Below are 26,645 nucleotides of genomic sequence, written 5' to 3'. Positions count from 1 at the left end.
ACCCAGAGAGAGGAGAGTGTGGACCACAACATAGTATTTTCATGCTTTCTGTTGATGTTTGCTTGCATTTTGTTTTCCTTCTCAGGTTTTTTTTTTTCTTTCTAGATCTGATTTTTCTTGTGCAAGGTAACTGTATAAATATGTATACATATATTGGATTTAATATATATTTTAACATATTTAACATGTATTGGACTACCTGCCATCTAGGGGAGGGGGTAGGGAGGAGGATGGAAAAATTTGGAACAGAAAGTTTTGCAAGGGTTAATGTTGAAAAAATTACCAGGCATGTGTTTTTTAAATAAAAAGCTTTAATAAAAAATTTAAAAATAAATAAAAATAAAAACATATTAGAAAAGGTCACTTTAATGCTTTTTTCTTTTTAATTTTTCTTTTTTTTGAGGAAGAATGAATTTTTTATTAAAGCTTTTTATTTTCAAAACATATGCATAGATAATTTTCAACATCCATCCTTCCAAAAACTTATGTCCCAGATTTTTTCCTCTCTCTTCCCCTGACCCCTCTCCTAGATGGCAAGTAATCCAATATGTTAAACATGGGCAATTCTTCTATACATATTAATTTTATTTCAGAATGCATGAGCACTGAGCACCGTATTTTGTCAAGGGCTTTTTCTGCAGATATTAATATACTATGTACAATTTAAGAAATAGGACTTCTTAATGGATTTTTAAAGTTTTCAAATAAAATTTTAAATCATTTTTCATTATTTATCCCTACTGTAATTCTATGTGTATTTGAAAATCCTTATTTTTCCATTAAATTCTCTTCATGAATTTGATGAATTTACTGTACCCTAAGATTTAGAGTTGGAGATCATCTCGCCCAGGTCTTCTTAAATTTGTTTCCATTCATGACCACCTTTTTGCCTGAGAAATTTTTATGGGACCCTAGAATTATAGATATATAAAATAGATATACAAATCAAACATTTACTGTTAATCATAATTTCATGACCCCACAAACAGTTATTAGACCCCATATAGGATCTAGTTTAAGAAACTGCATAGATTCTAGCCCAATCCTCCCTGCTCATCTTACCCCTGAAGAAGTTGAAGACTCAAAGAAGTGAAGATATTTGTGCAAAGACTTACGGAGAATAGTCTAAAAGTATAGTATTGGAATACAGATTCTTTAACTTCACAAATTATTTTTATTTTAAACTTTATTCATATCAATGGTCAGTTCTAATTTGTTTAGCATTTTCTTGATTTATAATATTCTGATAATATGGAATTGAAATCTTCATTTATTGTTGATTTCTAAAATTGTAAGCTTTTCTTTGCACCTCTGCAAATGTTAGACACTATATAAATGGATTATTATTCATTTAGTCATAGCTACCATTGATATAGCACTTATTATGGGCCAGACACTGCATTATATGCTGTATCAATTATTTCAGTAGATCCTCAAAATGACTCTGGAAGAGAAGTGTTATTATCTCCATTTACAAATGGGGAAATCGAGGCAGGCAGAGGTTAGGGGTTACACAACTAGTAAGTGTCTGAGGTAGGTTTGAGTCTCATTCCAGGTCCAGTGCTTGCTCCACTGTGTGACCAGCTGCCTCTAATTCATCATAATAATGTAATTGCTCCATTATTTGATAGGACTAAAGTCCTCTTGGGTTTTCAGAGGCTGTGCCACTAGAGAATTAGTTCTGGAATTTAGCACCTTTGTATCTGGAAGCTTTGAATATGGTTTGTTGATGTTCTCTTTGTCACTCTTGAACTTGTCCATCTTGCCTGAGTGAGTACAGAGAGAATTATAAAGGGTCTCCAACATTGTCTTCAGGTTTGACGTCACAGGTGGAAGCTATTTGGATAGGAAGTAGAAGAATGCACCCCTCTTTCCCCTAGGTTGTTCTGTTCTGATAATCTCTGTGTAGTTATTTTGTGGGTCTGGCTTTGCTGGCTTCAGGTGTGAAAACATCCTCAGGAATCCTGGTGCTCTAGTAAATTTGAGGATATAGCAGATTCTGTAGTACAGTTTGTCCTCTTACACTATTTCATTAACAGACTCCTTGGCTGAAACACTCCCTTTGCTTTTCAAATAATTCTCATTTTCTTCATAAATGTCCTAGTGGACTTACCAAAGAGAAGAACCATTTAAAAAGTTTTTAGTTTCTTAGTTCAGATTAACTACCATCTTATTTCTCAATTCCTATATCTCTGGAAGTCAAATAAAAACACATATAAAGGCAAATATATGAAAAATTAACTTTATTTACTAGCAAATAAAATAAAACATGAAAAGGATGATCCTACTTTTATATTTTTACCTTAAATACATTTTTACATGTTTAATCCATTTATTCCTTTAATATTAAATGTATAATTTGCTTTAAGAATGTTTGTGTCCTGTATACTTAATATTGTATTTAATTTATACTTTAACATATTTAACATGTATTGGTCAACCTACCATCTCGGGGAGGGAATGGGGGAAGGAGGGGAAAAATTGGAAAAAGAGGTTTGGCAATTGTCAATGCTGTAAAATTACATATAACTTGCAAATAAAAAGCTATAATTTAAAAAAAAGAATGTTTGCATCCAAATATACAGTCGGTCCATAAGATTGAGAGAATTCTTTTATTTTGTGCTGATTTCCTCATAATTCCATCTTTAGTCTTGTTACTTTTTGTTCTTGTTCAGGATGCAGAGTGTGACACCTGCAATGATGCAAACCCCTGCAACTGCACCAACCACTGACATCACTATTGTTGAAATACTAACACCAGCCGAAATTTCTGGAACATATAGAGATGCTTGAGCTATGTTGGATATAGATGATGTCAGGTTGGCTTTATCAACTGCCTTAATAGCAAAAAAAATGGTGGTGCCATTTTCTATTTTAAAATCTTGTGGTTCAAACACAAAAGTTTCCTTGGAGTTAGCATCATTTGGAATGAAGCCAGTAGTATTCACTTGGAGAGCAGTGTCGAAGTAATCTCTTAGTTTGATGATATCTTTACTCATTCTTATAATGTAGTATTGAGCTAAAACAGAGAAGAGACCGTTGTTCAGGACCAGGACTGTAGGCCATCTTGGACACATAGAGGTATTCAGAGACCAGAAATAACCATGTGGAAAAACCAAACAAGAATGGCTTGTTTCTAGAAACAAAGCTGAAACTTAAATATCCCTAAGGAGGACCTGAATCCACCATGTAGATTAGTAATAAACACTGGAATCCTGTTTGCAGGGGAATTTGATCCTAAGTGTTCAGGGAGTAGAACTAGATCTGGCCTTTGACCCATATGACTGAACAGAGGAAAGATACCTCCGTGTACCTCCAGGTAATGTGTAATGTTATATAAGGACATAACAATGAATGGATTTGGGTCTCTCCTGTATAGACAGCAGTTGTTAAATAGTGCTATTTCCAATGCCTTTATTACTCTTATCTTCAAAGTCATATCTAAAGAAAAGCCTAGTAGAGAGTGGAATTCTGGTCATCTGTGTCCCACTCCCAGACCCTTCCCACACACATGCTATGAATAAACTAAGGCCTATATCTCAGAATTATTTCCTTATCAGCTTTTCAAGTTGAACTTTGGTTTTTCAGGGCTCAGTTAACTTAGATCTTTTCTATTTCAGAGTTCTGGAATGATTTTTTCTCAAATCAGGTATTGCTAATTTAGTCTAAGAACTGGTTTAGAAATCACAATTTTCAGGCTCTGTTAATTTTCTTTTTCTCTTAAGGTCAATCCCTCATTTTGTATGTGTATTTGTGTGTGTTATTATTGTTGTTTTCCCTTTTCTACATTGCTAGTGAATCAAAACTGGTTGGCACACTTACCTTGTCCCTCATCATAGTTATCCCCAGGGGCTGTCCAGGTCAGATTAATATGTTCATCTTCTATATTAGCCTCCAGATCAATAATTTGACTTGGTGGAAATATATCTGGTATAGGGCCATTTGGAATATTTGTTAATATAAATGAATCTCCTAAGGATGTTCTGCTGAAACTTAGATTATTTCCTTGAATTTCATCTTCACTAATTTCAGGTTTTGGTGGATTCATTTTGATTTCACCTGCATCAAGGGAAAGAAAAAGCATCAATAGCCTTGTCCTTGATACTCCATTCCACACAAATACATGGTCTGTAACCCCAATCTTTTGGGTGTCCCTTCCCAACTTCAACAATGGGAAGCCTATTTGATGAGGGGAAACTCTCCTTGCTGAGGCAGCTCATTTCACTAGGGGAGAGCTCTAAGTGTTAAGAAATTTTTCTTTCTATCAACCCTATCCTTCTCTTTGAAATTTGGGCCCATTGAGCTTGGTTCTGCCCTCTGGAGTTAAGCAGTACAAATTTATTCTCTCCTCCTTGGGATATCCTTTCGACTACCTAACAGATAAGTCTTCTCTGCTTTGGGTTAACTAGCCATGTCACCTTCAGTCTGTTTCATAATGTAGAAACCCAATCTTTACTTTGAAATCCAAGTTCAGTTAGACGCTCTTTTGCCCTTGACTCAAAACAGCACCATGGTTTTGTTATGGGAGATTCCTTACCATTCTCTACCCATCCTGGTACATATAATGCTCCATTCACTTGAGGTCTTGACTTTTGGGTGTTTGTTCCTCCCAAGGCTCTCACTTTTAAGCTGTATCTACCATTTGTTTTATAGGCTGTGAAATACCTTGAGTAGACACCATCATTCTTATAAGCATCAGCTCCTTTTTTGTAGAAACAAATTAAAAAGCAGTGTTATAATTAATGAACATATAAATTCTCAGAAATAAACTTGAACATTGGGAGATAATAGTGGATATTCCATATATATAAATATATCTATATATCTATATATCTATGTGTATGTATATATATGCTACTTCTATACATGAGTACTTCAGAGTTCTCAAAGCTTATTAAAAACATGATTTCACTGCAATCTCCTAACAATTCTGTAAGGCAGATAATGTAAGAGTGATAGAGTCAACTTGTACTAAAGGTAGCTGATCAGTTTTTAATAAGACTGTTTTTAGCTTGGAAATATGTACAAATTGGGCCTTGATTTATTGTTTGGTTGAATTCTTTAAGAACATAATGAAAATTAAACTTAGCAGTGTGTTATATGTTCTTTTTTCCTCCAGAGAGTCAGTTCTTAAAAATTTACCAATACGCTGCAGATGAAAGCTATTATTGTGCCCATTATACAAACGAGGATACTGAAACTTGAACAAATATGTGTAAGAGGCAAAATTTGAAATCATGCCTCTTCCCTCTCTCAAACTCTAAATCTAATCATTTGTCAAGTCTTGTAAATTCCACCTACCTTTATATCATCTCCTGCATCAGTCTGTTTTTTTCTACTCATACATATTCTACCCTAATTCAGGCATTTCTATGATTTTAATAGCCTCCTAATTGGTTTTCCTACCTCTAGTCTTTTTCCTCTGCTAATATTCCTAAAATATCTGAACAGATGACCTTCCTATGCAAAAATCTACAATCACTCCCTATTACCTCTATATTAATTCTATCAGTCTTAAATCCCTCCATAATCTGGCTCCCAACTACCCTTTATAGTATTATTTTCCATTACTCCTTTCATGTAACCTTCATTCCAGTCAGATTGGCAGACTAACTTTGCCCTGTATACATCTTTTAACTCTTAATTCTCTGCCTTTGCTTAAGTGTTTCACTGGCTTGACATTTTTGGAATGTGCTCCTTTCTCATCTCTGTTTCTGGGAATCCATGCTTCCTTCAAAGTTTAGCTCAGGTTCTGTCTCCTACACAAGGGCTTTCCAGATTCCCCTTGTTAGTTCCTTCCCTGTTTTCTCCCATACCCAAAGTACTTCAGATTGAACTTGTATAAATTTTGCATTTACCTCTCTGTTTACATGAGATATTCAGGCAGTCTGAATTTTAAGTTCCTTGAGGGTAAGGATTGCTTACAGTTAGTTAATGTAACTCCTAGCATTATGCCTTATTTTAGTAGGAATATAATAAGTGTCTCTCAAGTCCACACATTTTTATTAAGGGGACACCACACATCGTGCCAAGAGTGTCCTCTCCTCTTAATGTACAGAAATTCCAAAAGGTAAAAAAGGCATCATTTGAAGTCTGTCCACATAGTGCATTCCCAGGAGGGGATGAATTGGGATATCCTTTTGACTATCTAACAGATACGTCTTCTCTGCTTTGGGTTAACTAGTCATGTCACTTTCAGTCAGAAGGGACAGAGGCAAGGTGGTGCTGATGTTTGGTCAATATGAGCATCATCCTTCCTCCCGAAGATCATAGGAAAATGTGGGAGTCCCTGCTCTAAAGTATTGCCCTATAGTCTAATGACTTTGTTGATATTTGATAACACTCTTCTGTGGGTAGCAATAAAATCACCTAACCCAAGGTGGATTCAGATCTAAGGGAGAGCTCTGATTGCTTGTTTGTTTATAGATTATACACCTTCCCTAAGGCTAAAAGTTTCTTACCTATCTTTGTGGGTCACTAGGAATCATTTATGTTTCCAAGAAAACAATCCTCTTTTTTCTCAAGCCTGATGCTAACATTCATTCAGTTCAATTCGGTGAGCTGGAGATATATTAACAAAAAGGAAATAGGCTCTGTTCTCAAGATTATATCTAATTTGGCAGACGACTCAAAGCTAATAGTGTAAAGCCCAATACAAAGCATGTACAAGGCAAATGCCAAGCAAGTTGGTGGGGAGGAGATTATAAAGAAAAGTAGGTATTAGGGGAAATCAGGAAAAATCTTGTGTAGGAGATGGAACCTGATTTGTGTTTTAAAGGTAGTTAAGGATTCCAAGAATCAGAGATGATGAAGGAATAGATTCCTTATTCAAGAAAAGGGCTGTAGGAAGGAAAACTTTTGAACAGGCCTAGAATTCCTTTCAAAGAGAATGAAGCTTGGTTTTCAGGGATCATGAGCTAAAAGAGAGATCTTTGATGTCACAGAGTCCAATTCCTTGCTTTATAGTTGTAGAAATGGATACACAGCCAGACTGTAACTGCCCCAGATCACACAGCAAATATGTTTCAAAGTGCTATTTTTCATTTTATTTTGTTAAGGTTACTGAAATATAAAAGTTATGAACTTGAGTCTTCCCTTTCAGCATAAAAAGCTATTTATGATTTCTTGCCAAGAATGCTAATGAATACAGGTGTAGACATTTTCAAAGAAATTTTAGCAAGGAGATTACAATGTATCACAAAGACTAGACACTTCTTTCTTAAAAGACAAAGAACCTTGAGTTTTTTGTGGGGGATAAATCTACCTGCACCATTATCCAGAAGATCCAGAGTCACTGTTGTTCCATCAGCTGATTCAATGAGGGCTGTTACATTGGCTCCTATAATAGGCAAGGATCCTTGGCGAACTTCTGCATAAGCAATCACTGGACTAGGGAAGCTGCTGTTGTTTTCATTCATTTTAGCATCCACTGTAATGGGAGGTACAGAAGGGTTTGCAGCCCGAGAGGTTACTGTCATAGTTAGTGTCTGTGCACTTGACTTAAGACTGTAAGTCCAAATTCCATCCTGAAAAATCCAGTAGAAATTCATTACAGCAAAATAGGGTTAAGACCTGCTTTACCTACTTGCTCTGGTATCCATTATCTATGTTAACCCTTTATTTGATTTATAAAAGTGAACATAAAGAAAACTATTTGTCAGAAAGTTTGTATGGTTGTTTCTCTGGTCAGCTATGATAGTCATTTCAATCCATTCTTGCCTATGAGTGTAGTATCCAGAGTTTTTCCTGGGATATACGTAATACCACTTACTATTGAATTCTTTGCTATGAAAAATGTGACCTGAAAGATAGGCCCCTGCCATGGTGTTTTATTTTCAGAAGAAAGATTTTGGCTGCTGGAACACATGGGTTCTAAAATTCTGGATGGGGAAATAGTGTCATTAGTATGTTCACACCAATCAGAAAAGGCTCTGTAATTTCTCTGCCTGCTCTCGTGACTTTCCATGTGTTCTTGCCCAGTTTCTGCCCTTCTGATACTTCTTTTTCTTTTCTTTTTGCTGAGGCAATTGGGGTTAAGTGACTTGCCCAGGGTCACATAGCAACATTCTGATACTTCTTATAAGAGTTCTTTCTTGCTGCAGTGTAATTTTTTAAGCTTTTGCTTTTGTGACCAATTCATCACATTTCTAAGAGAATATATAGAATAGGAATGAGTTTTTTCTATTATTAATAAAAAACAAAACCTATTGTCATTCAAAATAGTTAAAAAGTTATAATACTGATAGTAAAGTCTTGACACCATTTTCTGAACACGTTAAGAAAACACAAGAGAAAAAGCTGATTTCTTACTGTAGCAGTGTCTGGTATTTGTAGATAAGCCATTTTGGAGTTTGTATCCACTGAAAAATTGCTATGTATTTTCCCACTGGGATCTGAGATAGACATTTGGGGTTGGTTTGTTGTCCAAGTGACAAGAAATAGTGTGTCATTGCCTACTGTGCTGTCAATAATAACTGTGCCATTCATCCACTCCCCATCCTTCAGAGTGGCTCCTTTACTCTCAAGCTGTTAATAAAATAGAACAAAACATTTAGTGACTGGTCAGAGGAGTAAGTTATCAACAAATCATATCATATTTAATCTGAAGGACATACTAATGGATAAAAGACTATAAATTGCAGAGAAGGAACAAAAAGTAGCATTTTTTTCACTAGTAGAGTGAGTTTCCTTAACTGGAAGTTCCCTGTAAAAATTAAATGAGAGGTTCCTTCCCTATCCCTCTGGTTAACATCCACTAGGAGGTAGGATGGTTAGGAAAGGAGATGTGTCATTTGTTATACAAATGTGCAAGAATAATATTCCTGGTTGTGAACTGATTCAACCATTCTAGAGAGCAATTTGGAACTATTCCCCAAATTCTATACATTGTGCATAACCTTTGATCCAGTAGTGTTTCTACTGGGACTGAATAAGTTATGATCTAAGTATGTATTGTTCTCTGAGAAATGATGAACAGGCTGATTTTAGAAAAACCTGGAAAGACTTATATTAACTAATGTTGGACAAAATAAGCAGAATCAAGAGAACATTGTGCATAGTAACACAAGATTATGTGATGATCAATTGTGATGGACATTGCTCTTTACCACAATGAGGTGATTCGAGATAATTCCAACAACTTGTGATGGGAGAACCAACCAACTCCAGAGAGAGAACTGTGGGGACTGAGTGTGGATCAAAGCATAGTATTTTCACCTTTTTTGTGGTTGTTGTTTGTTTTTGTGTGTGTGTGTGTGTGCGCGCGCGCGCTTTCCCTTTTGATCTGAATTTTCTTGTGTAGCATGATGAATATGGAAATATGTTTAGAAGCATATGTTTAACCTATATTACATTGCTTACTATCTAAGTGAGGTGGGTGGGAGACAGAGAGGGAGAACATTTTGGAACGCAAGGTTTTGGAAAGATCAATATTGAAAACTATCTTTACATACATTTTGGAAAAACAAAAAAGTATTAAAATAGTACAGAAAAAAAGAATAATATTCCTGGACCAAAGGATGTGAAAAGATATGGATAGAATGAGATCCCTTATTTTAGTCTAAGGTACTCCATTTTTTTTCTAACCATCTTTTCTTCTAAATCAAATCCCTTCCATTCTGAGTGGGGAAAGAATAAAACTGTCATCTAAGGTAGGTACTTGTTGAGTTCATGTTGATTTTGAGTCATCTTCTCAGAAGTGAGTTGGGTGGAAAGAATGTCTTGAACAAAAGAACAAAAATTTAGAGCAGTCTCTGCCCATAAGGAGCTCATATTCTGCTTGGTAGGAACTTAATTTAAAATGAAAAAACTATGTTCAAGATATATACACTAAAGTGGAAGATAATCTCAAAGGGAAGACATAGGCAGCTTCCAAATTCAGATTTCTTTAACTGAACCACCCTGTCTCATGGGTATGGCCTGGCCTGCCCTGGTTCTGTCATACTTTTATTACTCCTGACTAAGTCACTCTCATACTCACCACAGAGACTCGTCCATGTCTTTCCGTCTCTCCTTAAGCCTCCCATGGCTTTCTCTCCCTCCCTCACTAATCTGAAAATCTTATCTCATGTTTCACTGAAGAAAATTAAGGCCATTTGCTGAGAGCTTCTTTCCACTCCCCCTTCATTTCATGTCTCCTATATGCTTTCTACCATTGTCTCTTTCACCCTTGCCTCACATGAAGAGGTGACCCTTCTTCTCTCTGGACAAGAAATCCAATTCCATTCTGTCTTCTGCAACAGTTTGTCCTCTCCATCAATTTCACATTTTCATTTATCTTCAGTCCCCTTGTCTGCTGAACTCTTTGTATTATTAGCTGCCTGTTTCTATACTAAAAAAATATCCATGTCCCCACTAGCCTCAAAAAACCCTTCATTTGATTTGTCCATCCCCACTAACTGTCGTCCCATACCTCTCACTTTTTCAGCTAAACTCCTTGAGAAGGCTTGTTATAAGAGCTGCTGCTTCTTCCTTCCCTCTCATTCTTTTCTTAACACTCTGCAGACTGACTTTCAACATCATCATTTAATTGAAACTTCTTTCTTTAAAGTTGCCATAATGATCCTGTTGCTCTGTTGCTGCTACATCTAATGACCTCTCAAACCACAGCACTCCAGGCCTCTCTATAGCCACTGAGACTGTTGATCAGCCTCTTTTCCATGATATTTTTTTTCCTTTGATATTCTGTGATACTGATCTCTGCCTGTTCACCTCCTACATATCTGACTGCTTCTTCCTAGTCTCCTTTGTGGAGTTTCCATCTAGGTCATACCTGCTAATTATGCATTATAAAACTATTTCCTGCATGGTTTTCTTTTCTGTTTTATACCATTTTACTTAGTGATCTCATTGGCTTCCATGGACTCAATTATTATTAAGCTGATGATTTTCAATTCAATTTATCCAGTCCTCATCTCTGTGCAGACCTTCAGACTTGTAACTTTGCCTTCTATCTCAAATGGGTTGTACCTTTGGTATTTTAAATTCAATATATTTAAAACTGAACTCATTACCTTTTTTCCCCAATCTCCCTCCTTTGTAACTTCCCTATTACTATGGAGGGCCACACCATCCTTCCAGGCACCCAGACTTGCACCTTTAGTGTCATCCATAGCCAATCTCTTGTCACTTTTTCCTTTATAACATCTCTGGTCCATGGTAAGCACTTAATATATGCTCATTAAACCTTCTCTGTATCATTTTACAGATGAGGAACTGAAGCAAACATGGTCAGGAGACTTGCCCAAGATCACACAACTAATATCTGATTGGAACCCACAAAGGGGAATCCTTTTGACTTCAGAGCTGGCATTTCAGTCACTGTGCCACCAATACCCTGTTAGGAATCTTCGAAAAAGCTTCAGGCTTAGATTCAGATGACCCTTAAGGTGTTAAAACATCATGGATTTGTAGAGAAGTCATGAGATCACTAGAGATCCATAGAGGGAACCAATGGGGTAGTCTTTAATGGTCAGAGAGTAACATGGTGAGGGGAGTAGGACATGGCGCTATGCAAAGAGAGGCCACTACTGATAGTGGGATGCATAAAATCAGTGTCTGTATCCTCTAGAAGGAGCCATGAGGACCAGACAACTTTCTCAAAGCAAGCTGGGTGAAGAGCTTGTTTCATGTATCAGTAGGGCAGTTAGAGCATCAGGTGAATTGGCAATGTGATGATTGCTGCATTCTTTTTCCTTTCAAAAATTTAAATAAGAGTGGATAGCCAGTGGAAATGCTCACTGTCTAGAGGCAGCTGGGTGTCATAGTCAATATAGCTCTAGTCTTGGAGTCAGAGAGACCTGAATTCAAATTTGCCCTCCAGCACTTATTAGCCATGTGATCCTGGGTAAGCTCTGCCTGCCTCAGTTTCCTAATCTATAAAATGGAGGTAATAATAGCACTTATTTCTTAAGGTTGTTGTAAAGATTAAATGAGACAATATTTGCAAAATTGTGCCTGGCACATAGTAGGTGCTTAATAGAACTTGAACTATATATATACATACATACATACATATATACATATATACATACATACATGTATATATGTATATGTATGTATACACACATACATATGTATATAAAGAACACCTTTTATTTATACATCATTTCCCATTGATTATAATGTTCCAACGAGTATGGTGCAGTGGAAGAATGCTGGATGTTGAGTCAGAGCACTAAAGTTCATATCTCATCATGGCCCCCATGTCCTGCTTGACCATGGACAGGTCCATTTACCTCAGTTTTTTCATCTTTAAAATGTGTTGTTTGGACTGGATGATTCTGGGTCCCTTCCTACTAAAATATCTATGATGTTTGATATGAAGAACCTTAAAGTCCTTCTAAATTCTAAATCTCTCATAGAAGAATACTGTGCTCTTCTGTCCTGGGCCAGAACTCTGAAACAAAGGATTCTTACAAGGTACTAAGTCAATGGAATTGATAGAGACAATAGTTCTCTAATTGAGCATGATTCACTATGATTGATTTAATCCTCCAAGGAGATGTTATGGGCCAGACCTTGAAACAAGGTACTAAGTGGAATTGAGGAGACAATGGTTAAATCTAGTTTAGCATTTATTTAATCCTACAACAAATAATGCTTTTCTAGTGATATAATGATTGGTTTGTACTCAGTATGGAGCATATAAGCAAGAAGCCTCAGCCAGAGAGATTCAGAGACTCAGAGACAAACAGACAGAAGGCTGGAGCACAAGCTCTTGAACTCAGATTCATCCTATCTCACATCACCTCGGTGGCAGGCTCTCCTCCTTTACTTCTTCACTGAAATCAAGACTCCCAAAGGCCCCCAGAAAGCTAGCCGAGCCCCAAGTGAAGGAGATAAGACTTTGAAGGAGACAATAAAGGATTTGGACTTTGACACCTGGCTATACTTGTGGTGATTACTGAACTGAAATGAAGGCTGCTCCAGAGACCCTCAACAGAGAACATTACATTTTGGAGAGAACATTGCACTCTTATATAAAACACAATCATGGGAAATAAGAAATTGAAACTTACCTGGATGGATCTTTGGGTGATCATTCCATTTCCTGATGAGAGGGCACTGAAGGCATCAATGAGCCCATTGTTTTGGGCATTGTCCGTAGCAGTAATCTGCTTACCGCCTGAAGTAGCATTACATCATCAGAAGTTAAATAACTAGCCCTCATTAGAGAGAATCTAACAGTCTTAATTAAAATGTTATTTTTTTTTATAAAGTCTTATATTGCTTTATAAACTTCAGGCAGCCTACAGCTAGTAAGTATACAGCCTCATTCTAGGAAGGCAGTGTAAAAAATTTCAGTTTTGTGTTGTATAAACTGTATATTATACAATAATTAAAATCTTATTTATCTGGAAAACAACCAAAGCTTTGGGAAGAGATAAGAAAGACTAATGAGGACCTACATGAGTGTCACAGGATCCACGATTTAAACCAGTTCACATATTTCATTCTGTCTGGAAAGTTCACTCATTCCCCAGTGATGGTGACAGGCATTGATTGACCCAAGAGAATCAAATCCTACTTTATTTGGTATCCATTGCTTATTTCTCCTCATCAGGAGTGTGATTTGGCCCTTAGTTTAGGAATAACTCATCAGGTCTTGTTGACATCTTTGTGTCCATGTCTCATTTTCTTCTTCACCCCCAAGTAAACTGTTAAGTTATTATTGGCAGTAATTGCCATTTTTCACCTAGCACAGTGTCTTAAATGGAATAGGCTCTGAAAAAGTGGTTGCTGACTTTGTTCACTTGAATTAACTATTTCTATCATGGTCTTTGAAAAATCTGGGAGACTGTAAAGGCATGAATGACCATTTGTGTAGATGTGGGTTGGACGAGATTATCATTGATGGATGTCAAAGATCAGTTTTGAGATTCTGTAATTCTATCATTGGATAGAAGCCTTTGAGACTTATTTTAGGGGAAAAAATCATCACAGAACTAACATCGGGACAAATTTCTCTCTCTAAACGTGCAGCTCAGCATGATCTCAGATGACATAAACTAAGGCTGTTGTTGGATTTTATTTAAAGTCTCTCCAATTTGGGAAGACCAGTCATTTGTTTAATTTCTCACTGAGTTACCCTTTTCTGAATGTCCCCATCCTATCCCCAGGGACTCATTTCCCTCCAATTCACTTCTCCTGGACCTCATATTTCATCAGTCTTACTGGACCCAGTTATTCCTCCCACTATCTGATTGGAGGGAGTGGAGAATGGAAGGCAGAAGGTGGAGAGCAGAGAGCTCCTTTGCAAGCTTCCATTTAGCAAGATGCTCAAGCCAGTCATCTATTCATTTCCCATCAGGGTTCATTCTTCTGAACTTCATCATCCTTGTTCTGGGCATCCATCTTTCCCCTTTCCCATTTCAGCTTCTTTTTGGGTGTTATTTCTCCCATCTCCATTAGATGTGAGTTACTTGAAGGCAGACTTTCTTCTGACTTTCTTTGTGTCTCTAGCACTTAGCTCAGAACTTGGGTAGACACTTGAATATTTATGGACTGACCTTCCAGAGCTTATTCCCCTCATATATAGCATTCAGAAAACCTCAATTACCTGTAGATCTTAGAGGAGAACTCTAGGGAGGTTCTCATAGAAATAATCTATTCTGCCTACTAAAGAAACAATTCCTGCAAGTTATCTTTTACCTGTCATCTTTGACAGCTCCTCCAGGCCTTTGTCTGCAGAAGGTCCCAAAGCGACCGTGTGGATAATGGCTCCACTTTGTCTTACTTCATCAAAACATGAGCTGATAGTACTGTCTTCTCCATCAGTCAGAAGGACAATCTCTGAACCATCAGTTGAGAATTTCTTTCTGATTGCCTGAAAGCATAAATTCATGCCAGACATTGATAAGCAGACTCAGTGTTGCCAGATAACCTCGAATGTATGGAACTGACCAGGACAGAAAGAAGGGATAAGGGACAAAATCCAAGAACCTCAGGAACATCTTCCCCTCTTGAAATTTTCAAATATGAAAAGGTCAACTTTCAGAAACTCAGCCCAAGCCATTTTTCTCTTTCTTTAATACAGGATGATTTATCACAGTTGCCACTGCCATTTGGAACCAGAGCTGTTCTGGGAATACTGAGTGACCCAGGTTCTATACATTGATATTTCTTCCCAGTCAGGATATCTGTTCTTTTTGGCTCTAGAACCTAGGTGAACAGGTAAACACAAAGGAAGGAATTGCTTCTGATTGTTTTGTTATTACTAGGGGAAAGGAGTTAAAGGGGAGGAAGTTTATGAATCTTAGAAAAGTTATGGTAGAGAGGGCAATGGCTTTGGAATCTAAGACTCTCAGAACCTCAGTTTCCTCATCTGTTAAAGAAAGGTATAGGTTGCCTCTGGTCTTTTCCAGCTCTCATACTATGTTCCTTTGCTCCCCTTCATCTGTTTTCTTTTTCTAAACCTCTTCATAATAGAGAGTGTTTTCCACAGAAGCTCTGGGAAGTGATGCTCTACTTTAGTTGCCAAAGTAGACATTTAGAAACTAAGGCGTGACTTATGGCACTCACTACAGGGAAAATTATACAAATCTCGGGGTAGAAACTCCTTTTGCTAAACCAGATGATGTCTTAGGAAGTCACGGCTAAAAAATTCCAGTAGCTGAATTTGAACCCGGGTTTTTTCCTCTGTGTTCTGTTTGTGAAACAATGCTGGCTTTTCAGGAGACATTATATTCTAATCGATCTGGAATTCCATCTATGTGAGCATCCTCTCCTGTAAAGACTGTGTTAGCACCCTGGCCACTTTAGAATCAGCCTGAGTCAGGATCAGCAAAAGTCCTTGATCTTTATTCTTTGTGGACATGAATGGAATGGTGATACGAAGTGAGAGCAATGGTGACATGCATCCTCCAGGAGTGACTCTGGCTTTCTCACTCCACTCCCTAAATTCTCCACCCAATCTCCTATACAACAGATGAAACTTGCACAGAGTAGTAGGCAGGGCCATTCTTTCTCCAAGCATATACTAAAAGAGTATTGTCCAATTGGTAATTAGCATTAAGTACTCGGACCTCAGTGCATCTGCTCAGTTTCAGCCCATTACATTCTCCAATCATGTCAATCTCCATCCTTGGCTGTCCTACATGAGGCAGCTAGGTAGGATAGTGGATAAAACTGGGCTTAAGTTCATATCTGACCTTCCTAGATATGTGATCCAGGTCATATAATTTTACCCCAAGGTGGTTCAATTTCTTCATCTGTAAAATGTAGAGCTTAATGTCACCTACTTCCCTGGATTATTGTGAAGCTCAAATAAGATAATGTTTGTTAGCACAGTGTCTAGCATACAGTAGGCACTTAAGAAATGCTTATTACCTTACCTACCTGTATCAACCTTATCTATGTTCTTCTACTTGTTTACTACAAGTATATATTCAATGAACTGGAGATCTTTCTTGAGTTCTTAGAACATTGGGATAATACCAGGGGAGCACAAGGGTTACAGTGTCTGTATGACCAGGGTAGTTGATCATAATAATGAATGTTATTTAGATAGTAAAAGAAAACTTTTAAGTTTTCAAAGCACTTTATGTTTAGGATCTAATTTGAGCTTCCCATTGATACCACAAAGTACGTACTTGTAGTGTAGGAATTATAATCTCCATTTTACAAGTCAAGAAATTGAAGCAGAGAGTGGCTGAATGACTTGCCTAGATTCCTGTGGTGTCAGAAGAAGGATGTGGACATAGGTTTTCTACACACTAAGACCAATACTCTATTCACTATCCCTCATTATCTCTTATGAGAAATGTTATGCAATAGAAAGCACAATATTAATTGGACAAAGACATTTATTTTGTGCAAAAGGAGCCCTACTCTATACATTGCCATTCTTTGAAATTATTCAAAAAAAGCAAACACCTTAGACTTGATGATTTTTGTCTGACCACAGTCTTATATACTTCCTCATGTAGGTGACTCTTCCTGATCCTGCTTTGTTGGTACTGTGCCCTCTTAGTCTTAAGGCCTCTCAGATGTCCCTATCCAGTGGTCAGCAATCTCTGGCCCCCTTGCTCTTCCACTGTTGCCTTTCTGTTCCTCTCCAACACTCACTAAATCTCAACATCAGTGCCCATAAATGAATGCAAACTGCTTGCATTTTTTTTTTTTACTTCTCGGGTTATTTTTACCTTCTGTATCCAATTCTTCCTGTGCAACAAGAGAATTGTTCGGTTCTGCAAATATATATTGTATCTAGGATATACTATAATTTATTTAATATGTAAAGGACTGCTTGCCATCTGGGGGAGGGGGTGAAGGGAGGGAGGGGAGAAGTTGGAACAGAAGTGAGTGCAAAGGATAATGTAAAAATTTACCCTGGCATGGGTTCTGTTAATAAAAAGTTATAATTATTAAAAATAAATAAATAAATAAAAAGAAAAAAAATAAGAAAAAAAACCATCAGTGCCTATGCTCCTGAGCAATGGAGAACTGGTACCGGAAGCCCAAAGTCAGTGGCTCCCCTATAATTTCCCTGAGAATATCTACCACATGCATTTCAATCAGCCCTTTGCTATGCTGGTTGAAGTTATTCTTTCTTGTCCCTTACAACATCTATTCCAACAATTTTCTTAACTCTTTGAGACACCAAGTTCTCTTCCATATCTCAGCACATGACATCATCTTTTACTTTGCTGAAAAACTGAACTTAACTAATGTGCCTTCTGGTCTCATCCATTTCCTTCCTCCTGTGTAAAAGGAAACAGCGGTGCTCTCATGTCAAAGCCAATTTCTTCATCCTGACCCTTCCCTTTCCTTTGCTCCAGGACCTTGTTCCATTCACCTTTTGCTTTCCCTCTTACAGATCCTCAGTCTCCCTCTTTATTAATTTCTTCCACCATTCCCACAAACATGATTAAGTGTTCTATACTATGTAAATTAACTTGATCCTGAGTACAGGCTCAGGCTCTGTCTTTTTCCCCCTTTTGTCTTAAACTTCATGCCCTTCACTTGTATACCACTTACATACTTACTGAGTTCCATTTGTTCTCTATTAAAGAATGTAGCTACAAAATTATCCATGTCCTCTTAGTCCTCGTGCTTGTTGACCTTTATCTCCTTCTTTTTATATCAAAATTAGTCACACAAATACTTGATATATCTAATCCCTAACCCACTAACTTGCCATTTATTTTTTAGCTTCCTTATTCATAAAATAAAGCAGTTAGACTGCATGATTACTAAGATAGTTGTATGATTTTGTTTCTTATCAAATGGAGTGGTGTTTAGATAGTATTAGTGCATTAAAATGTAGAGAGTCCTCCATAATGGGAGTCAAACAATCAGTTCGTCATTCTTTGGCTGTGCTATATCTTTCTCCTAAATGGATGACAAACAACTCTTTGTCTCAGTGTTTCATAATCAACAGAGTTGGAAATGTCTGCCTTTCACAGAATGGAGTCAAGATTGAACATCATTGCTCCTGGTGTCTTAGATGTTTTTGATGCATTCAATGCATTTCATTCTATATCATACCCAGTAACCTTCTCATTGCTTTTACAATTGCACAGCCAATATAGCATAGAGTGTTATAAGTTCAGAACTAAAAGTAACTTCAAAAGTCATCAATCCCCTTCCTCTCCTTCTACAGATGAAGAAGCTGAAGCCTACAAAAATTGTGTTCTGTCCAGGTCACACAGCTAGAAAGTTCCTGAAGAAGAATTTGAATTTGGCTCCTCAAGTTGACTGTTCTATCTATTCTAGAACACTTGTTACCTTGCAGGAGTGATTTGAATTCAGGTCTTCCTGCCTGTAAATCTGACTTTCTTCCTTTCATACATTAAGTGCTTAATATTTGTTGGGCTGAATTTAATTAGGATTTGTCCATATCACCATTTGTAGATATTGTTTCCTCTCCCTAGACATACCTTCACTTTTAGATGCATCAAATGTATACTAGAAAATAGGCACGTGAGGGCCTTTCAGAATAGAAATTCACTTTTAAAATATCCACTACAATAGAGACAGTAGAGGGGAGATTATTTCACCGTAAAAGCTTCTCTGAGTCCAGAACAGATGGATGTTCCTCCGGAAGCAACACCAGGTAACTTTGTAATGAGTGTGTTTCTCTGAGCATCGGTCTCTATCTGTACCAGGTCACTTTGAATAGTGGCTGCACTGTCAAATGTGATCATTCCAACCCAGGATCCTGTTTCAATGATTTGAAGCAGGAAGAGTTTTGAGGCTTGTTTCAGTCGGTTTAGCCGGTCCCCACCCTGAATGAAAACACAAATCAAGTTGGCAAGTGGTTATCTCCAAGTAAGCTACAGTAGAATGGACTCAGCCCATATTTGGAACTCTAGAGGCTCTGGGTACTATGGTGAAAACTCTGGGTTCTCAAGGGCTAGACCAGCAGAACACAAGCTCTAGACTATTCTTCTAGGCTAGAAAGGAGTTGAGGATGTGCTTCAGGAGAGGCCATATTTCCTATCTGACAACAAGGCCACCTTTATTTGAAGAAGCACATCACAAGGTGATAATGGGGCCAGTTTCAATCCCCATAACGCTCAAAGCTTAAGTGGTGGAAGTGTTTGTCTCTGCATTGATGGGCCCTCATTAACAAACTAGCAGATTCTCAATTCTTTGAAACGTGGGATTTTGAGTAGGATCATGGTTGTAAATGGATTAATGTTTGGTTTAGTAAATGGAAGAAGTTCTATTTCCTTTGAGTCATATTACCAAAGATGAGCTACCATGTGGATGGCATAAACCTGCAATTTCTTTGGTACAGGGTACTCCCAGATGAATTAACTCTCTCTATCAAGGCAAGTTGGCACCTTTTCTGAAACTTATACTTTCAAAGAATTGCCTATGCAGTACATGCCAGATATGGGAACTAAAACCAGATCTTCCTGATTCAGAGATCAGTTTTCCATCCACTTTACCATATTTTCTCTTAATAAATCATTTTTCACCAAGGAAACTAATGGAATTTTTGCTAGGACTAGTAGGCTATTTTGATGAGTGGAGAATGGTGCAGTATAGTAGAGAGTGCTGACAACATTAATGAAGTTTTAAATATTTTAAAGAATGTAATCTGAGCTAATTTTTAGGTAGAATATTTGATGCCTTTGTACAGTTATCAATAAAGGATCTAAATATGAACTCATCTAAAGTGGATTGGGTAATTTGACTAACAGGTACTCTAGATGTTCATGGATGGGAAGCTAACTGTAGAGCAAATTCTTCATTTAGTCCTTCTGGCAATTAAAATGTCATGTTGATTAAGGGATATTAACTATAAATAAAGATTCATGGAGAAAGAGCAGGGGAGGGAGTATGAGTATGAGGGCTTAAAGGGAAACTCAGTGAAAGGATTCCTTTTAAAACCATGAGATCAGTTTTATTTCCAACAATCCCGAGATTTTATGAGTCTCTTTTATATTTCAACCCCCAGGAGAATGGAACCTGTTGGAATCTTTACAAATTCTTAAGTCATTAGAATTGATAGAGACAATAATTATCTAATTTATCATGGTTCAGTGTCCTTGATCTAATCTTACAAAGGAGATGTTTTGGGCCAGAACCTGAAACAAGGTATTAAGTAGAACTAATTGATAAAATTAGTAGTATACAATTAGTATGATATTGCTTATCTATATATAAATATTTGTAGATGGATAGGAACCCATTTGGCTTACCGCCATGCTTCCAGACTTATCCAGAACTAAGCATAAGATTCTTTCTCTGATCTGCTTTAATGAGAAGCTGGGTTTTGGTGGTTGTGCTGCTGTCATAGGAGTGGATGTCTTGTAGTCTTCTGAATCTTGTATCACTTCCCATGTGCTTCGGAAGTTGCACTTCTGGTTTTGAGCATTTGGAGCATCTTTGTTATGGTTCTCTTTTCTACAAAATTCAACCACCTGAAAAGCCCAATTTCATGATAAGTATAGAAATTATAAAAAAGGGATTCCTAACTTGAGTATATGAACTAGATTTTGAAAAGACATTTTTACATCATTTTAATTATGATTTATTTTGCTTGTCATCCTGTCATTTTATTTTATACATTTAAAACTTAATTATTGCAAGGATTCTAAAGGTTTCACCAGAGTACTAAGGGATCTATGACACAAAAAAGGGGAAGAAACTTTTCTTTAAGACATAAATATGATAAATCCAACTAGCAACTCAATGATGATTTAGGGAAGAAAACTTAACTCATTTGAAAAACTCTTTATGACTTCTGGGATTCTAATCCTTCCCCTTTCACTATCTTGATCAAAGCATTTAACCTGACTGTCCTCACTGGCAAAGTGAAGAAGTTGGAGTAGATAAGTAGGTCTTGTGATTCATTTATACTTAAAAATTGAGGACCCTTCCTCCTTAGAGCTTTTGTTTATGTCACTGTTACCTATTTATATTTACCATATTAAATATTAAAATGTTTTAGCATTATTATGAAATAGGGAGGAACCTCCAGTAAAGTCTCTGGAATTGCAGGTCAAGTGTGCAGTAATCAATTCTAAGAGGCTGTGAAGAGCCAATTGTTGAATTTTCATCATGATCATTTACAGTCAGTAAATGCTAAAAGTAAGGGCTAGGTTTATTGTTTTGCTGAATATCTAGGGCAACAAATGACAACCCATGCCACTAGAAACCAGATTGTGAAATATTCAAGGGAAGAAACACATTTTCAAACCAAGTTTGTATCAGGTTCTAGAATCCTTCTGTGTGGATTGTTGGCTCATTTATATTTGAGTTTGATACTGGTCACAATTAACAATGCAGTTAACACTTAAACAGGTATCATGCATATTTATATATATAATTTTTTTCAGCGAGCCAATTGTTAAACATTCATCAGCATACTCTTGTCCACATTGTTCCCCAGTCTACAATTTGAGGACTGGATTAGGTGATTTCCAGGTTTTCTTCCAACTAGATTCTTCTCTGAGTATCTAGGGCTTGAGTTTTATGAGCACTTGCAACATGAAAAAACAATGATTGAAACCTTGATTTGTGTGAGCACTTCCAAGATGAAAAGACAATGACAAAGACAGCTAGATCATGGAAACATCTCATGAAGCTAAATTTCAGCAGAATATGTGACAACGTTTCTTCATGAACACACTGAAGAAATGTAGAAAGAATAATCACATAAGCAATTAGGTTCAGCCCTGGCTGACTGATTCCAGAAATAGTGATTAATATAGTAATGCAAAGGTATGATATATGGCAGGCTTTGTTTAGAGGAATTGGAGTAGATAAGGTCTTGTGATTCATTTATACTTAAAAATTGAGGACCCTTCCTCCTTAGAGCTTTTGTTTATGTCACTGTTACCTATTTATATTTACCATATTAAATATTAAAATGTTTTAGCATTATTATGAAATAGGGAGGAACCTCCAGTAAAGTCTCTGGAATTGCAGGTCAAGTGTGCAGTAATCAATTCTAAGAGGCTACAAGGATATTTCCTTGGCCTTGTTCTATTAATTTTTTCATCAGTGACTTGGATGATGGCATAAAGAATATGTACATATGTCTGATATCCAGATGTCTTCAAACTGAATTGGATAGCTGATACATCAAGTGGCTGCATCAATACAACAGGCTTAAACAGGGAGTGAGGTAAAGCACAGAATGGGCCAAGAAGTGAAGCTCTTCCCCTGAGTTCAACAACCACAAGTACAGAATGGGGAGATGTGTCTATACAGAAGTTCATAAAGAACATTTATCAGTCACCTGCTAGATACTATCCTAAGCCCTCCACAATTATGATTTCATTTGATCCTCAATAATCTTGGGAGGTAAGTACAGTTATTATTCCATTTTACATATAAGGAAGCTGACTTTCCCAGGGTCACATAGATGGGAAGTGTCTACAGGTGGATTTGAATTCAAGTCTTTCTGAGTCCAAATTCAGCCTGTAATATACCACAACACCTTGTTGCTTCAATGAAAAATGTATGTCTGTCTGTATGTATGTACACACACATACTGGTTTATGTATAAGAATAATAGAAAGTAAAACATTAAAAAGAACTATTAAGGATGTAGTGACATCACCACCCCACCTTACTTCCAAGAAAGCATTCTCTGCAAAGGCCCAATTTTATTTATTTTAAGGATTTAAGGGGTTTTTAATGTAACCTAAACTTAAAGAGAAAGAGCCAGAGTACATGTGTGAGGTAATGGGTTTATAAGAAGACTGGAGGAATGAGTGGGGTTCCCTTTGCTGTCTTCCCTTTTAATGAGACATAAAGGCTCACTAAGGGACTGCTCAGCACAAGGGACCTGCCTCAGGTCATCCAGACAGATGTTCTGACAGAGCATGTGAATAGCAAGACCATTGAACTACTAGTGGGACCATGTAATACTCAAATCATTTCTCATCATGTATGAAAGGGAAATGATGGTTATAGCTAATAAGGGCATTCTCATGGTCAAATTAGAAGGTAGGGAAAAGTGTTTTGCAAAGTATAACACTAATAAATCTTGTTCTTCGCATTAGAATACATTGTGTCTTCTGTTTAGAACCAATGATCCAAATACTTACCGAATCAATGCTTTGCATGAACATGATGGAGCCTTTCTCAGTCTGATGTCTATCAGGTATGAATAAACAGTCTTTTTGAAACTTTCCTGTCTTTGGATCTGTCTTGCATGATCTGATGGAACAACTGCCCCCGGAACATACATTTACCTTATTTGTACCAGTGATAGCATCAGAACATCTGAAAACATATTAAGATTAGATTTTAAGAACATTAATTAATTTAAAACCACTCTAACCCATGTGTATCTCCAATGTTATCACATTAATTATCTCTTCATAACCAAAAGTATGTATCAGGAATCCCATTTAGATAGTAAAGTCTCAGGTAGCCAGGAAGAATCATTTCTATTTGACATAGAACTCCTGCAGAGAATTTCAGGGCTTTTTGGATTATCTCAATGCTAGTTTATCTGGTACCAGGTTTGGTTAACTAGTATCCTTGATAGTGCTGCTCACAGGAATGGCCTCCAGCTTCTTATTGTCATCTCCATGGGAAGTAAGAGGGACTCCTTATCTTAACAACTGAAATATTTTTAAGATTAACTTAAGAGAAGATGATTTCAGTCTAATGTGGGTTCCAAAAAGTTAAAAGAAAATTGTCATACTTTACTGGCACATTTTTTCCATTAAACGTGTAGAAAGGTTCCTCTTCATTGTATTCCTCAAACACTCCCCACCGCAAATGGGCCCATTCATGAACTAAGATTTTACCTGTGGGAATAAATTTGAAATGTAAAAACACAGTTACTTCTACAATTCAGCAGTGCTGTGAGTATTCCCTTAGAGCTATGTGGGCATTCCTTTGATCCCTGAAGCTTGCATCCTGGTTAAGCTTTTTTCTCCTGTGAAATCCTTATTCAAGGTTTCTCACAGATCACCTGTAGATAAACTGTCCAGTACCTGGAGGCCTTTTTCTTTTTTTAAATAACTTTTTATTGATAGAACCCATGCCAGGGTAATTTTTTACAGCATTATCCCTTGCATTCACTTCTGTTCTGATTTTTCCCCTCCCTCCCTTCACCCCCTCCCCTAGATGGCAAGCAGTCCTTTACATGTTGAATAGGTTACAGTATATCCTAGATACAATATATGTGTGCAGAACCGAACAGTTCTCTTGTTGCACAGGGAGAATTGAATTCAAAAGGTATAAATAACCCGGGAAGAAAAACAAAAATGCAAGCAGTTTATATTCATTTCCCAGTGTTCTTTCTTTGGATGTAGCTGCTTCTGTCCATCCTTGATCAATTAAAGCTCTCTTTATCGAAGAGATCCACTTCCATCAGAATACATCCTCAAACAGTATCGTTGTTGAGGTATATAATGATCTCCTGGTTCTGCTCATTTCACTCAGCATCAGTTCATGTCAGTCTCTCCAAGCCTCTCTGTATTCATCCTGCTGGTCATTCCTTACAGAACAATAATATCCCATAACATTCATATACCACAATTTACTCAACCATTCTCCAATTGATGGACATCCTTTCATTTTCCAGTTTCTGGCCACTACAAACAGGGCTGCCACAAACATTTTGGCACATACAGGTCCCTTTCCTTTCTTTAGTATCTCTTTGGGGTATAAGCCCAGTAGAAACACTGCTGAATCAAAGGGTATGCACAGTTTGATAACTTTTTGAGCATAGTTCCAAATTGTTCTCCAGAATGGCTGGATGTGTTCACAATTCCACCAACAATGTATCAGTGTCCCTGTTTTCCCACATCCTCTCCAACATTTGTCATTATCTTTCCCTGTCATTCTAGCCAATCTGACAGGTGTGTAGTGGTATCTCAGAGTTGTCTTAATTTGCATTTCTCTGATTAGTAATGATTTGGAGCATATTTTCATATGTCTATAAATAGTTTCAATTTCTTCGTCTGAGAATTGTCTATTCATATCCTTTGACCATTTATCAATTGGAGAATGGTTTGATTTCTTATAAATTAGAATCAATTCTCTATATATTTTGGAAATGAGGCCTTTATCAGAACCTTTGATTGTAAAAATGTTTTCCCAGTTTATTGTTTCCCTTCTAATCTTGTCTGCATTTGTTTTGTTTGTACAAAAACTTTTCAATTTGATATTTTTGATATAATCAAAATTTTCTATTTTGTGGTCAATAGTGATCTCTAGGTCTTCTTTGGTCATAAATTCCCTGGAGGCCTTTTTTCTAGAACTTTTCAATTTCATATTCAAGCCAGGTAGATGGTCCAGGGGATAGAGCAATTCACGTGGCACCAGGAGTTCAAGTTCCAAGCTAGATTTACACACTTATTAGCTGCATGACCCTGTACAAGTCTTGTAATCTTTGCCTTATTTCTTCAATTATAAAATGGAGATTCTAATCTCCATACATTTACCTTATTTGTACTAGTGATAGCATCAGAACATCTGAAAACATATTAAGCCAGGTAAGTGGTCCAGTGGATAGAGCAATTCACATGGCACTGAAGGAAGAAAGGAAAGAAGGAAAAGAGGGAGGGAGGAAAGAAGGCAGGGACTTACCTCTCAAGGTTGTTGTGAGCATCACAACAGATAATTTTTGTAAAGACAGCACAATTCTGGCACATAATAGTTCCTTCCTTCCCTCCCTCCCTCCATTCCTTTCCTCTCTGTTGACATCAATCTCACATTTCCAACTGCTTTTCAAACATCTTGACATGATGCCATAGTAGACACATAGTAGACACTGGTAGACACTTCTCTGACTCACTGTATTCAAAACCAAATTCATTCTTTTTCTCTTTAACCCTCTACTCTTCTTCCTATTATTATAGAGGACAACACTATACTCCTAGTTCCTCAGGCTCACAGCCTAGGAGTCATTCAGGATTCCTCATCTTGTCTTACTCACAAAATCCAGTGTGGTGTCAAGGCCTGTTGATTTCTCTTTAGAAATATCTTTTGTATATGACTCCTCTCTTCTGTTGTTGTCACCCCTCTTCCCCATCCCAGACCTTCACCATCCCTTATCTGGACTATTGAAATAAACTACTGATGGATCTGCTTGCCTCAGATCTCCCCCAGTCCAATCCAACCTCTATTTAGCCACTAAAATGATTTCCCTAAAACTCAGGTCTGATCATGTCATCATTTATGCCCCGAATCCTTCCTTCTCATCCCCATCTCCTATTAAG

General features: G+C 37.1%; 1 protein-coding gene across 1 annotated transcript in view; it reads right to left on the bottom strand.

Annotated features, from left to right (window-relative positions):
* Positions 1-2,228: 2,228 nt before the first annotated feature.
* LOC127563057 (calcium-activated chloride channel regulator 1-like) overlaps positions 2,229-26,645 on the bottom strand; it is a 31,430-nt gene continuing 7,013 nt past the window's right edge. The window contains exons 4-14 of the mRNA XM_051999261.1: positions 24,119-24,224; positions 23,514-23,691; positions 20,655-20,876; positions 19,002-19,229; positions 14,653-14,827; positions 13,020-13,126; positions 8,311-8,526; positions 7,265-7,526; positions 4,538-4,702; positions 3,823-4,059; positions 2,229-3,019 (exon numbers count right to left, since the gene is read on the bottom strand). Coding sequence (XP_051855221.1) covers positions 2,655-3,019; positions 3,823-4,059; positions 4,538-4,702; positions 7,265-7,526; positions 8,311-8,526; positions 13,020-13,126; positions 14,653-14,827; positions 19,002-19,229; positions 20,655-20,876; positions 23,514-23,691; positions 24,119-24,224 — 2,261 coding nt within the window. The 3' untranslated portion in view covers positions 2,229-2,654. The remainder of the gene's footprint in view (positions 3,020-3,822; positions 4,060-4,537; positions 4,703-7,264; positions 7,527-8,310; positions 8,527-13,019; positions 13,127-14,652; positions 14,828-19,001; positions 19,230-20,654; positions 20,877-23,513; positions 23,692-24,118; positions 24,225-26,645) is intronic.

The sequence above is a fragment of the Antechinus flavipes genome, chromosome 4, assembly GCF_016432865.1.
Source record: "Antechinus flavipes isolate AdamAnt ecotype Samford, QLD, Australia chromosome 4, AdamAnt_v2, whole genome shotgun sequence".
NCBI lineage: Eukaryota > Metazoa > Chordata > Mammalia > Dasyuromorphia > Dasyuridae > Antechinus > Antechinus flavipes.
The sequence above is the reverse complement of the archived record's forward strand: the minus strand, read 5'-3'. Positions and strand labels throughout refer to the sequence as shown.